We start from the raw sequence: 15,509 nt of genomic DNA on the forward strand, positions 1-15,509 counted from the left end.
AGTATATATGATAATTTTCCAACATGTATCCTAGACCAAAGCTTAAAACATAAAACTATAACCCTATTTTGACCATGGGTTAGATGGGCAAAGTTTTTTAGATATGGCACTAAAAGCATAACTTAATTTTAAAAATGATCAATTGAATTTCATACAAATTAAAAATTTCTATAAAAATACTCTTTAGAGAATGAATAGCCACATTCAGTAAGAAGATATTTGAAAATCATATCCCTGACAAAGGGACTTGTACTAGAATATATAAAGAACTCTGACAGGGGCGCCTGGGTGGCTCAGTGGGTTAAGCCGCTGCCTTCGGCTCAGGTCATGATCTCAGGGTCCTGGGATCTAGTCCCGCATCAGGCTCTCTGCTTGGCAGGGAGCCTGCTTCCCTCTCTCTCTCTCTCTGCCTGCCTCTCCATCTACTTGTGATTTCTCTCTGTCAAATAAATAAATAAAATCTTAAAAAAAAAAAAAAAGAACTCTGACAATTCGTTAGTAAGAAAATAAAACATCCCCTCACCCCCGAAGGAAATGCACAAAATACTTCGGTGGTCACTGTGCCACAGCAGACGTAATGAAGACATGTGAGATGATGCTCAATTTGACTAGTCTTTGAGGAAATATAAATTAAAAACCACAGTGACATGCTTATGCACACTTTTTAGAATAGCTAAAAATGTAAAGGATTTGTCATTGTTGGTAAGAATGTGGAGGAACTGGTAGTTCCATAGCCTGCTGGTTGGAATGAAAAATGATACAACCATTGTGGAAAAAAAAACAATTTGGCATTGTCTTGAAAAGTTTAGCATATACCTACCATATGATCTAGCCATTCCACTTTTAGATACTTATCCAAAAAAAATGGAAGTTTATGTCCGTACAAAGGCTTGTACACCAGTGTTCATCTCAGCTTTCTTTGTAATAGGCAAAGTGAAAACAACCCAAATGTCCACCAACAGATGAATGGATAAATTGCGGTATATTCAGATTGTGTGTTCAGTGTGGGTATACTGCTCAGCAATAAAAAGAAATGACTGTTTGACACATGCTATAACATGGCTGCATTTAAAAATATATTGAGTGAGAAAAGGCAGACATACATATTATATCAAACCATTTATATAAAATTTCAGGAAAGGCAAATGTTCACATATAGCAACACAAAACATCATTGGTTGGAAAGTTTCAGAGAGAGCCAGCAAGGAAAGGTTTCATAATTTCTTCTATAGAGACAGAAGGAAATTGGGGATAGTGGTGAATGTTTATTATCTTGATTGTGATAATGATATTACGAGTGTGTATATTTGTCAAAACTTAGCGATACTATAAATACAGTGTGCACCATTTATTTTATGTCAGTGTTAGTCCAGTGAGTTTCTTTATGTAAAAAAAAATTTTTTTCCAGAGTCAGACTGTCTAGGTCCAAATATCAGGTCTTTCATTCATAGCTTAAGGCAAATTATTAAACTTATTTATGCCTGGTTTCTTTCTTTATAAAATGGAGCTAAGAATAATATCTTCCTTGTAAGAGTTATTGTAGAGCACTGAATAATATAATCCAGGTAAAATGTGAAACAGCTAGAAAGTATTCAATACACCTTGGGTTTTATCATCACTATTGACATTAATGTTGTTGAATTAAATTGACCACAGAGGGGAAAAAATCCCTTCTATTCCAGCTTCTTGAATACTTCTGGTGATGAGAATATCACTCCTTCATGAGGTAGCCCATCCCATTGTTGGAGATTGGAAAAGTCATTGTGACTAATTTAGATTATTCAGTGAGAATCCATCCTATATTCAGAGACTTAAACAGGAAGAAAGGGAAGAGGAAAGAGAAGAAGTTAGTTTCCACAACATAACAACTTATTCTAATACGTAACCACTTTTCCCATCTGGGAATTTTTTCCCCAGAATTTTCCCACATGCTTCTATTTAAGCACTTTCCTTGTATTCTGCTCTCTGAGGAAATGGAAAACCTCTAGGCATCATGCAAAGTTAGGGAAAGTTTGAATTAGGTAATTTGTGGGGTTTTTTTTTAGTATTTGTTGACTGTAGTCATTTTACTGGAGGGGAAGAAAAAAGAATTGACCTTTGTGAGGTTGCGCACACAAACTCAGTGCATGCAGGACTGAGGAAGTACCACACTCATTGCTAAAGAAATTCCCAGACTTTCCTAAGGCCTTACACAGCCTGGTAGCCACAGGGATTAAAATTCCTAGAATTTAGGATCCAGGTTAAGCACACTCCTGCTCAGTTCAAGGACCCAATCTCATGATACTGTGAACCTTTAGCTCACAGGAATGCTGGAAAGCACTAGAAACTTCTGGAACTGTGAGGAGAGAGTACCTCCTAGGGAAGTCTCAGCAGCGGCAGCCTGACTTTATGCCTTCCCTTGGCAGCCTCAGGAAAACCTGGAGCACCCAGCGCTCAGAGACAGCCATGATGGCAGTTCACAGGTTCATGAGCAGTGTGTTGAAGGAGAAGAATAAGGGGGAAATTTCTACTTTAATTAAAATTGTACTGACTGTATTTGGTAGACTTTATTTCTTTAGTAAAGCATTGATATTCACAGTGTTGTATGAAATTTGGGACAGTGATTTTCTGTTTGATGTCAGGACTCTTCAGCTGAATCTTATAGAACAGTGCACTAGAACCAGATCCTGATTTATCAAGAAAGGACATTTTTTAAAAATTTAATAGTGAATTACCATAAAGATGTTCCTTTTTTTTTTTTAAGATTTTATTTATTTATTTGACAGAGATTACAATTAGGCAGAGAGGCAAGCAGAGACAGAGAGGGAGGGAGGCAGGCTCTCTGCTGAGCAGAGAGCCCGATGTGGGGCTTGATCCCAGGACCCTGGGACCATGACCTGAGCCAAATGCAGAGGCTTTAACCCACTGAGCCACCCGGGTGCCCAAGATGTTCCTTTTTGACTTGAGAGCTCATTCTGCATCACTACTCAAAGGGGAATAAAATAAATGAAAATAAGGTCAATCATTTTGTTTGATTCTAGCCAATTATATACAATATTGAAAAGGAAGTAGATTAAACTTACATAACCTAAAATATTCTACATTTTTGTCTGTGGGTAACTAAGAACTGGTCGTATTTTGTTGGGTTTCTAAAGCAAAAATCAGAAAAGAAATGTAAAAGTAAAACTAATGTACAGCGAATGCCTTATGAACTTTATGAATTGGGACAGAGGCTAGAGTAAGCTTTCTTTGGTGGGTAAAAGAAAGAGGAATACTTTGGTAATGCAAACTCTAGATTAATTGGAAAGAAAAATACGAATATGAATATTCATGGGAAGTATTTTTGGAGTGGGAAAAGGAGAGAAGATAGCATTTTTAGAATAAGAGTATAAAATAGTACTGTTTTGCAGAGAATTTATATTAGTTGATTCAAGGGTGCCCAGTTTTTCCCAGTAAGTAACTGAAAATGGTTTCTTCGTTTCTTGCCATGAAAACGTCGTGGTGGTGACTCCTGACAGAGTTGGGATTGGGTCACTTCTAGGTGCTCTGTGCTGCTCTTAGTTCTTCAACGTTTTATAAGCAGGTATGGTTTGCTGTTACTTCAGAATCAGGAAGCCATTGACTGTAGGTGAAGAACTGAAGAGCAGATGTGTCTCATGAACCCTTTGTTGTTTACAGATTTAAACGTTGGTTTCTCTTTGGCATTCTTTTGGCATTCTCATTTGGCATAATATGGAGAAATGTTTAAAAAAAAAAAAAAAAAAGACCTCCAAACCATGAGTTCTTATCTCTGCAGGTTCAACTTATTGGTGATGTTTGTTTTCTTTTTTATAAGGCTTTTTACATACTGGATATATTCTAACCAAGAAATATATTTTAAGATTGGAGAAATAAGGAGGTATCTGGCTGGCTCAGTTGGTAGAGCGCATGACTGGTTTTTGTTTTTTGGTAAAGATTTTATTCATCTATTTGACAGCGAGAGAGGGAATACAAGCAGGGGGGTGGGAGAGGGAGGAGCAGGCTCCCCGCTGAGTAGGGAGCCTGATGCAGATCTGGATTGCAGGATCCTGGGATCATGACCTGAGCCAAAGGCAGATGCTTCAGGACTGAGTCACCCAGGTGCCCTGAGCACATGACTCTTGATCTTGGGGTTGAGAGTTTGAGCCCCATGTTGGGTGTGGAAATTAGTTAAAAATAAAAATAATCTTAGAAGAAAAAAATGAAGAAATAACATTCTGGAAAAAAAAATTAAGATTTTATTTATTTGAGAGGGAGAGGCAGAGGGGGAGATAGCATGAGCAGTGGATGGGGAGGGGCAGAGGGAGAGGGAGAAGCAGCTCCTCACTGAGCAGAGAGCCCAATGCGGGACTCCATCCCAGGACCCTGGGATCATGACCTGAGCCAAAGGCAGATGCTTAACGGACTGAATCCCCCAGGTACCCCTGAGAATTATTTTTTAAATGAAATGTTATGATAAATGTTTCAGCTAGAGTAGTTTTTCATTTCTGTCCTTTTATACTTTTTAGGTTAATGAGAAGTTGCTCAGTTACCCTATTTTATACAGGCATACCTCATTTTATTGCTGTTCACTTTGTTGTGCCTCACAGATGCTGCACTATATACATACTGAGGTTTGTGGTAACTGTTAAGCAAGTCTGTTGGCTCTATGCCACTTTTCTAAAAGCATTTGCTCACTTTGTGTTTCTGTCATGTTTTGGTAATTCTCACAATATTTCAAACTTTTTTATTACCATATTTGTTATGGTGATCTGTGATCAGGGAGCTTTGATGTTACTGTTGTAATTGTTTTGGGCTGCCACAAACCACACTCATAAAAGACAGTGAACGTAGTGGACAGACATTATGTGTTCTGACTATTCCACTGTCTGGCTGTTCCCCGTCTGGCTCAGAGAGGCTTTCCTATTGCCTGAGACACAAAATATTGATTAGGCCAGTTAATAACCTTACAGTGGCCTCTGAGTGTTCAGGTAAGAAAGAGTCCCATGTCTTTCATTTTAAATCAAAAGCTAAAAACAACTGAGAGCCTTCATGGAGAAGGCACATGTCGAAAGCCGGGGCAGGACCAAATCCTAGGGCGCTTCATAAAATGAGCCAGACTGTGAATGCAAAGAAAAGTTCTTGACTACTGCAGTGAACACCCAACTGATAAGAAAACAAAACAGTCTTACTGCTGCTAGGGATATCCAAGTTTGAGTGGTATGGACAGCTCAAATCAGCCACAGCATTCCCTTAAGCCAAAGCCTAATCCAGAGCAAAGCCCTAACTTTTCTCAGTTCTGTGAAGGCGGAGAGAGGTGAGGAAGCTGCAGAAGAGGAGCTGGAAGCCAGCAGAGGCTGGTTCATGTGGTTTTAGGAAAGAAGCTGTCTCCATAACACAGAAGTTCAAGGTGAAGCAGCAGGTGCTAATGGAGGAGGAGCTGCAACAAGTCAGCAGAAAGTCTAGCTAAGATAATCAATGAGCGGCAACACCAAACAGTGGATTTTCAGTGTAGATGAAACAGCCTTCTGTTGGAAGAAGATACTGTCTACAACTTTCAAAGCTAGAGAGGAGAAGTCAGTGCTTGGCTTCCAAAGCTTCAAAGGACAAGCCAGCTTGTCAGGGGCTCATGTAGCTGGTGACTTCATTGCCATGCAGCAAATCCTTGGACTCAAGAATTCTGCTACCTTTACTCTGTCTGTGCTCTGTAAATGGAAAAGCAAAGCATGTATGGCAGCACATCTGTTTACAACATGGTTTACGGAATATTTTAAGCCTACTGTTTGAGACCTACTGCTTAGAAAAAAAGACTCAGGTGATGGTTAGCATTTTTTAGCAATAATTTTTATATTAAGGTGTGTACATTGTTATTTTAGATATAACGCTTTAGACACTTAACAGACTAGAGTGTATACGTAGCCTTTAGGAAATAAAAAATTAATTTGACTCACTTTATTGCAATATTTGCATTATGGCAGTGGCAGAACCAAAGTCACAGTCTCTTTGATGTATGCCTGTATACTATATGTTTTTTTCCTCTGAAATGTTTGGCAGCTCCAGCAAGAAGCAGCTGCTCATTTTAAACAGGAACTCTGAACAGCTAACTTTCCAACAAACTTTGTTATAGATGTTTTGCACAATTGAAAGAGCATACCAATTTCAAAGAATAAATAATTTACTCTGTCTTGTTCTCTGTGTGGTTAAACGGCCATCAGATGCCAGAGGCCTACTCTCAATGAGTATAATTTTTATACTATGATGTTACTTTCACACCCAGGTTTGCTTAAGTTCCATCTTACTCCAAACCAATCATCGTTAAGCATTTTCTCTGTGCTAGGAAGCTGAATAGAATTTTTTCTTGTTTTGAAGTACTTGGGAATTTCAAAGATGTTTTACATAGAATTCATACAGAGCTTGCTTTATTTACATTGTTACATCATGTTTCTGTGACAGAACAGAAAGTATATTTGATTAGCCTTTTTCTTAAAGAATAGAAAGAAAAATAACTTTTAAACTGTTTATGATTCAGAGGAATATTTTAGGGTTCTCCAAAGAAACAGTAGGATGTATAGATATATGTAAACAGTGATCATGGAGGCTTAGTGAGTCCAGAATCTGCTAAGTAGGTCAGGAGCTAGAGACAGAGGGAAGCCAGGGCGCAGATGAAGTCCAAAGGCAGTTTGCTGGAAAATCTCCTCTTGCTTGGAGAGGCTGGTCTTTTTGTGTGTGCCTTCACCTGGTTGGTTGAGGCCCACCCACATTATGGAGGGCAGTCTGCTTTTCTGAGAGTAAAGCCTATTAAAATGTTAATCTCAACTACGAACACCCTCCAAGTTGACACATTAACTGTCACAGGGACTATTTTAATGTTGAAGTTTTAAGTTTTTCTTCCTGCTTACTTGTTCTTACTCAGTACTGCCCTTGGACCTAAGCAAGGAAGGCCCTACTTTGCTTTGGCCTTCATCAGTTATATCCATCCTCACAAGGCAAGACCAAAGGACCAAAGCTGTGCCTTCATCAGGAGCCAAGCCCCCGATTCCATACCACCCTCTCTCTAGCTACTCAGAATCCTGGTATTCTTTGTCCAAATAGCTGCAGGTGTGTTTCCAGGGTCTTAAGGGCATCTCCCCAAGTCCATGCTCATTCCTTTGTGAATGGTGTGTTCACTGTTACTTCTTCAGGGACCCCTGGGAGGCTCTTCAGAGGTAGGGAGTACATAGATATATGGGCTGGAGCTCGAGCCTGCGGATGGGACCTAAGTGCTGCAGGATGAGAGCCATGTGCCTTTTTTCCTTACTTGGCTGTATTCAGGCCGTCTCGGGTGTCTAGAATGCTAAATGAGGGCTTCCAAGTCATTACAAAAGTACATTTCTCAAGATAGGAAGATGGACCTTACTCTAAACTCCACTCATCACTTTTCTTAGCTTGGTTTATAACTCTTAAGTATTCACATGTATGGTATGCAGTCTTCCATTTTGTACCTTTGCACCAGACCTCAAAGGTTGGAAGCAGATCTTTCCTATTGTGGGCAAGCAAAATGAGAGAATTAAAAGTTGATTAATCAGTTTGAATCTCATATATGTCATAAAATCAAGGTAGTGGTTTCCTGAGGAGAGAAAACATTGTGACTGGGGAAGGGCCTGGCCTGTTCCATTTCTCAACTTGGGTGGTGATTAGTAGATGTTTATTCTTGGGCTTTGTGCATTCCTCTCCATGGATGAGGGATCTCTAAATTAAAAGTTTAAAAAAAAAAAAAAACAACTAAAAAATGTATTGTTTTTAATTAGGAAAAAAAACCCTGGTATCTCAGAAAAGCCTTTCTTTCAAACTTGTCTGTCACAGATTATACTACATTTGTTCTAAATATCTTGGCCCAGTCATGGAAATAAACAGAAAAATTAATTTAAATGCTCTAGATGGCAGCTAAATAAATTGTGTGTGTGTGTGTGTGTGTGTGTAGGGTGTGTGTTGGATTTTTGTCTTCTAGTCCTCAGCCAGGGAGGCAACGGAAAGAAAACCTCCCTGTCCTCTTTGCATTCTCAGTATCCCGTGGGTTAATGAAAAAAATATTTTTAAGCATGCTTTTTTTATTTGACTCAAAGTCTGTCGTTTGTTTATCCAAAAGAAGCAATGATAATTAAAGGCAAAGAGGAGTACTTACTTTTCTCAGGTTCTAGTTTGTTCTATAGTTTCATGAAAAAACAAAAAACAATTGTGGATGTGGTATCCACATCCAGATACTCATAACGAGGGTCTCTTCTCTGCTTTTATCTTTCAGGTGTCATCATCACCAAATAAGGGAAGTAAAGAAGAAGGTATGGTTTTTGGTTCTTGAAGAGCCTACATGTATAAATTTGATTATAGTGGGGGAAACCAGAAAAAGTATAATAGGTTATTTTGAACATTATATAAACCACGTAAAAATACTTTTTAAAATAGTCATTAAATTTTTCAGATGAAATCAATTTTTTTCTAATTTCAGAAAATGAGAAGGAGCAAATATATTACTTTTAGGCTAGAAAATAGTTTGTGTCAGTGACTTTTTTGGTGAAGTACTGAGAGGTTTCAGGTAGTTCTAATAATTTTTTTTTTAAGATTTTATTTATTTATTTGACAAACAGAGATCGCAAGTAGGCAGAGAGGCAGGCAGAGAGAGAGGAGGAAGCAGGCTCTCTGCAGAGCATAGAGCCCAATGCGGGACTCGATCCCAGGACTCTGGGATCATGACCTGAGCCGAAGGCAGAGGCCTTAACCCACTGAGCCACCCAGGCGCCCAGTTCTGATAAATTTAATGGACTCTATATATCTGCATTTGTGGGAGATTTTTCTTTATTATCTAACCATTTTAAAGAATCACTCATTTTAAATATCCTAAAATCAAAATTTATAGTAAGTTTGAAAATACTGTATTTTTTGTTACCATTATTTGAAGCTGTTGTAAAAAATAAGTAAAAATGTTGTGTAGTAAAAATTTCAGAATATAAGCATAGGCACAAAGCATTCATCTTTGAAACTTCGCAAGATTTTTGGCCCTTTGTTTTAATATAAAACATTAGAAGAGCATTCAACTTGCAAAACTGGAGGAAAAATGAGAACTATTTACTGTGTCACATTCTGCGACGTGTAGAAAAGAGCAGATCTGTAGACATTCCATGGGAAAGCAAGTTATATTCCTTATATGGGAAACTAACAGACTGTTTCTTTGCAACACTATCCCATTTTGGATATTTGACAGGCAGTCAGATTTTACAGTACAAGGTTTTCCTAGACCTTCCAATCTGTAGCTAGGACACTAACCTCTGTGTTATTAGTAGAGACTAAAATGATCCAAAAAGATGTAGGGAATAAAATGGGAAGGCTCTGGAGTTTTTAAACACAGTTTTATATAAGGCTTGAGCCAAATGAGAGAACTTAGGATGAGAGTTTAAAGGGGAGTAACTTGAAATCGGGAAATGTGTCGTACCAAACTTATGATTGTTTTTCTCTGCCTAAATACTTCCTCAAGGTCTAAATTAAATTTGTCTTCCTTCTTCCCTCTTTCCCTCCCTCCCTCCCTCTTCACCCTTTCCCCAACACCCTTTTCCCATTTCAAACACAGAGCAAGTGTGGCACTTCCTTGGCAAGTGATTTGAACATTTGAAGTTCTGCCATGAAGACTCCAGTCTCCAAGGACTCAAGTCCCTCTCCCCAAGTTCTCGCAGCGGGCAGATCTATGAGAATTTGCTGACTTCCTGTTGACACCTTTCCCCCCAGCCTTATTCGAGATACACGATATGTAAATAAAGACCAATATTTTTAAATTGTTTGGATATTTATTGATATGAAAAGATTTAAGTTTCATAGCAGAAATTTATTTTATTTTTTTTTTTAAAGATTTTATTTATTTATCAGAGGAGGGGGGCGGAGAGCGAGCACAGGCAGAGGCAGAGGGAGAAGCAGGCTCCCTGCTGAGCAAGGAGCCCGATGTGGGACTCGATCCCAGGACACTGGGATCATGACCTGAGCCGAAGGCAGCTGCCTAACCAACTGAGCCACCCAGGCGTCCCTCATAGCAGAAATTTAGAAGCATTGAGTTTTGACCAGTTCTAATTTCTGTGGCTGAAGGAACCCATCAGTTTTATTAGCTTTCATTTCTATAGGTTAATAAATTACAAATTTTATAAGCTAATTAGATTGTTATAGATAATTACTCTCATTTTCATACCATATGATCTTCTCCAGGTTGCTGGTGGAAACTTAAGTCAAACTCTATCCTCTTACTAGGACTGTGTAAATGTGTTTACATTTATTAAGGCTTTTTCCTAGAATTTATTATTTTAGAGGGCCTAAACTCTCTGATTCTCATGCAGTCCCCTTCATCTCAATTCTCATGTCTCTGGCGATGATGCTGAAGTCTTCATAAGCAGCCCAGCTCTCTCACCTGAGCTCTGTCTCTTGGCTGTCTCGCGGACGTCTGCAGCCCCTCTGGTCCAGAACTGAACTCTCTTTTCTTCATTCTTCAGCAGGGGAATTCACATTCTCCTAGACCCCCACTCAAACCCTTGAAATCACATCGAGCCTTCCCTTCCATCCCCACCATGCTGGTTCCCCTCTGATTTCACTTGGATGCTTGGACCAGCCTCCCAGCCCCTCTCCATGCCTCCCAGATCCAGCCCTCCACCTCAGCCCCATTGCTCTTGCTCCATTGCATATCCTGTTGTCTCCTGAGCGACTTACTCTGTGTCTGCTTCTTTCCCTTTTCATGTCATCCTCCACTTTGCCCGTCATTTTCTTAAAGCAGAGGTCTTGCCTTGTAGTATTTTTATTGAACACCTCCAGTGGCTTTCCATGTTCTGGAGAATCAGACCCTCTGATTTCCTCAGGAGCTCCACCCTCCAGCCGTGCGTGCCACACTGCTCACTCCTCTCCAAGCACATCTTGTCTGCTTATGTTCCCCTTACTGAGCTTCTTAGGCCAGTTCTGTTCACATCTTTTCTTCTTTGTTATCATTATAGAATGTTCTATTTGCATAATCTGTTTTGAAGTTGTGGTAGCTGTTACAATAGCTGCCATTTCTTGAGCTCTTCTATCACGTAGTAGGTTTTAGATGCCACGCATGCATATGCCCTATCTGGTAGAGATTGTCCACTTCATGTTGAGGCTCTGAGATGTTCTATAACTTGCCTTGGGTCACGCAGTAACTTTTAGAACCAGAATTAGACCTCTTGACAATATGGCTCTAAATCCTGTGTTTTTCCACCCTGCTATGCATTCTGCTTCCCACAAACAGCCTCATTGTGATATAGGCAGAGCTGAGAGTATGCCTATTTTACAGGTGAGGAGACAGGCACAGAGGGTTACAGTGATAAGCCCAAGTGACATAGTAATTTTCACTCAAGACAGTTTTGGGAATGTGGAAACTCTTTTGGAGGACATCTAAGAATGTGAGGAGAGTAACTGTTTTTAAGTTTATTGATACATTGATTTTTTTTTTTTTATGTTGTGGGAATAAAGCATAGAGAAAATAAGGAACAACCATTATTGCAGTAGTTGTAAACAATAAGCTGAATTATCAAAGGACAAATTAGTGGGCTTGTGGCATGTCGTGTATTAATCTCCCGAGAGTTGGAAGAGAGAGGCCATGTCTAATGGGGCAGCTCACACCTGTTTACTCTTCTCCTTCTAGAAGTCAGTAGTACTTAGATGCTACTAGTTAGGAAGCCTTCCTCATGACAGTAGGGTTAGTCAAAATTCGCAGAATATGATTTTGCATAGTTAAAATCTTAATAAATATATAATTTTGAATATTATTGTTTCTCTTACAGGCATCTTTCTGTGTTGCTACATGGCCATCATGATAATGGTGACAGTTATATTTAATTGTATGGCTATTTCATGATTGTTTAATAGTGTCTTCCGGACTAGCTGATCTGATCTTTGTCATCCTTTTCCCATGGAACAATTAAATTGAATAGATTTTATACTATATAGTTATAAAGGAAAACTCCTCAAAAAAGTAGAGTAAATAATTGTTAAAATTGCCTACAACAAATCAGGAAACCAAAAGTGAACGATAGATGGATTTAGGTGACGCGTACTAGAGCCAGTAACCGTGGATGTGAAAAAGCAAAGAGGTAGACTATCAACGATTCATTTTTCCCAAACTTGCTGTTATTATAAGTGTCTGAAATTTTTTTTATTTTTATTTTTCACCTACAGACAGAATCATTTCATACATGGCACATTGAATTTCACTCCATTATTTTGCAGAAGGAATGCATTGAATTTAATAAAATCCATTTCTCCATCAAGGACTACATGTATTTTTAGCTGTTTGTGTACTCATTAACAGCAACATTTGATTTATTCCCAGAAGAGGGATCATTACATTGTCATAGATGAAGATACGTCTTGTGACTGCTCATTTATCTTTATTACTTACTACTATCCTATTACAGAGTGGATCACATCTACAGATTCTGGGTAGTGTGTTTTTTCATCCTCCTTGTACATTCTGTCCAAGCTGCGTATCAGGGTTCACCTATGGGGTCTTTGAAACACCAGCTTCAGAATCACTTAGAATACTTCTTAAAAATCTTTCCAGCTTTCCCTAAAAATCTGTTAAATCAGGATCTTGGCAGAGGGAGCCCCAAACACGTTTTCCCCTCATCCCCATAACGTCTTATGTATTAAAGTTTTAAATCCATTGGTTTAGATAATCGAGGGCTAGATCATTCTGGGAATTTCTCAGTTGATGTTCTGCTTGAGACTGTTCCCCTAAAAAGAGGAGAATAAAACCAGATGTCTTTGTAGTGGGCCCGTGCACAGAATGTTAGCGTTGCCTCCTCCTAGGAAGAAGAAAGCCAAAAGGGAATAAAGTTAATACCAAATTTAGTGTTAAATATTAAATGTCTTTTCGGCTTCAAATCAGAAAAATTTATATCCAATGAGAATAACTTTTGCTTTCTAAGTTATCAAACTGTTTGGATAAAGTAACTGAGCCCCCAAGAACCGGCCACGCCACCATCTGGCACCTGGCACCTTAAGGCAAAGTGACAGGGAAGCCTCTCCTGATGGGACGGCCTCAGAGGAGTCGCAGCAGTGAGGTGCTCGGCTGTGCTCTGACAGGAGCAGGAGAAGACCAGGGCGGCGATGAGACATGAGAGCTTTGTAAAATGTGTGAGGCCAGCTGCCTGTCAGGGCTTCTGCCCGTTTGCCCTATTTGGATGACCTGTGCGAACAAACTCTACTTCTCAGATTCTTTCCCAACTTAAAGGGAGCCAGGAGGAAAGGCATAAGCTGTTCTTTATTGAGTTCTCTGTGTCAGAACCAACAACACATCTATCGGTCGTACCCTGAATGCCACGACTCTGGAGGTATCCTGGTGCACCCCAAGGGGAAAGCTGTCAGTGCATCTCTTCTCCGTTAAGAATACCTGATACATCAAGGACTCTTTCCTCTTTCCAAGTACCTATTTGCAGAGGGTAGAAGCATGCAGAAACATTAGGGGGCTTTAACTACATCAGTCCTGAATGCATCTGGTTGCAGGGATTTTAAGTAGCCAACCCTGTATCTAGAAATGCTTCTTTTTTGCTCTTTTAAAATTCAGTTATTTATTGAGTGAGTACCTATATGTATGCCAGGCATTTTCCAAGTCCTTTGGCTATGTCAGTGCAAAACACAAAAAAGCCCCTGTCCTTGTAGACTTAGCACTTGTGTGGGGAAGACGGATCGTGAACATCGTAGGTAATATGTACAGTATGTAGAAGAACAAGAACAGGGTAAGGTGAACATGGGCTTTCCAGCCTGTGTTCAAGGGTAGGAGTGTGGACTGAGGTTCTAAATGGAGTAGGTCAGACAACAGCCAGGCAGAGGGTTGAAGACAAGCAGGAGTGGGCCCACATGGGTCTCTGCGGGAAGACCACTGAGGCAGAGGGAATATCAAGAACAAAGGGCCCTTAAGCAGGGATGTGGCTGGCTTGCAGGAGGAGCAGCAGGGGTCGCAGACACGAGGTCCCACAGGTAACAGGGAGAGAGGGGAAGCAGCCTTGTAGGCCAATGCAAGGATTTGGCTTCACACCCTGATAAAATCAGGAGCCGTGGAGGGTCCTAAGCAGAAGAGTGGGTCACTCTGCTTGCTGTGAGGAAAACAGACTGTGCTTGAAGTGAGGGGTTGGGGGCAGTGTAGGGGAAGGATAGAAACAGGAAGATCACTTGAGGACCAAAAAGATCTTGACAAGGGTTGTTCCATATTATATTGGCACAACAATATATGAAATTTCTAGTTTCTTTTTTCCTACCCTTCCTGTAACAGGATATTTTGTTATTGTTATTCATAGTAGGCTTAAATTTTTTCCTGCATCTTGTCTAGTAATAGTGTCTTATAATGTTCTGTTTTCTTTATTTACCCACTGGGTCTGAATGTTCTTATCAATGTGTATGATATCCTTAGTCTTCGGTGCAAAAATTGGATCCTCAAAACTGCATCCAAGTTGAAAGAAGCCCACATTCAAATACAAACATCCAAATCTGGATCCTGAAAATATTTATGCTGAGCTAACTGTGGAAACGGGCATAATAGGCTAATTTTCCCTTGTTTCAAGCAGGACTAAATACAGGACTATATTATGTTACTGCTTCCTGATGTCTGTCAAAAGTTAAACATGAAAAGTAAGATAAATTTTTAAGACTCACGCTCTAAGTTAAAATGGACAAAATCTAGTGGAACCAGTACAGTTTTAAGAGAAACATGAAAGAGTAGCAAACAGTGAGGCTTCTCCAGTCAAAGCAGCTGAAACCAGATGGCAAAACAGCATCTGCGGTCGTCCAGCTAGCAGAACTTGGCAGCTGGCAAGATCAGGGATGACCATCCTTCAGCAAGGGTTCTCCCCACTTGGGAAGTAGAACACACACACTGGGATTCCAGCCAGAATCTCTTACGTCAGGAGCCCTTCTGTGCACAGGTGGATAAGAACAGCTGAGTCCACAGTTAAAGCCATGTACACTTTGCTGCTCCTTCCCGCCTAAACCGACAGCAATGTGGGCAAAGGCACGCGCTCAGAGGCCCTTCTGGGCCGGAGCTGCATGCAAGTTCGGTGCCTGGGCAGGCAGAAGTAGAATAGAGCTCAGGGCGCTGACTCCATTGTGATGACGTCCTTTCCACTGTATCCAGATGCTGCTTGAGCTCTCTTCCTCACAGCCCATCTCAAACGCTGCCGATTCTGTGAACCCTTCCCCAGCCCGCCTGTTGAAATCAATCATTTTCTCCTCTGTGAGGGCGGAATGGCACAATTGATTTATTCCTCCTTCCCAGGATTTGGGTCATTCTGGCTTCTATTAGAATTGTTCATATGGTCCCTATTACTGGGTTATAAACTTAGTGAGAGCAGAGATTGGATAATGACAATTTAGGCATTTTTGTTTTTACACATTAACAATTCATGTTTGTTGTCCTATACTGATACAACATCCTGTGAGGAAGACAGATACTCTTTCCATTATACTTATCACACTAAGTAAATTTAGAGGTTCCAGATGTCTGGAAATCACAGGCC

At 40.0% G+C, this 15,509-nt stretch overlaps 1 protein-coding gene across 1 annotated transcript in view; it reads left to right on the plus strand.

Annotated features, from left to right (window-relative positions):
• The window catches only part of PPA2 (inorganic pyrophosphatase 2), an 87,347-nt gene extending 77,571 nt beyond the window's left edge, over positions 1-9,776 (plus strand). The window contains exons 11-12 of the mRNA XM_082729193.1: positions 8,255-8,291; positions 9,575-9,776. Of these exons, the coding sequence (XP_082585319.1) occupies positions 8,255-8,291; positions 9,575-9,603 (66 nt within the window). The 3' untranslated portion in view covers positions 9,604-9,776. The remainder of the gene's footprint in view (positions 1-8,254; positions 8,292-9,574) is intronic.
• Positions 9,777-15,509: the final 5,733 nt, after the last annotated feature.

The sequence above is a fragment of the Mustela nivalis genome, assembly GCF_964662115.1.
Source record: "Mustela nivalis genome assembly, chromosome: 4".
Taxonomy (NCBI): domain Eukaryota; kingdom Metazoa; phylum Chordata; class Mammalia; order Carnivora; family Mustelidae; genus Mustela; species Mustela nivalis.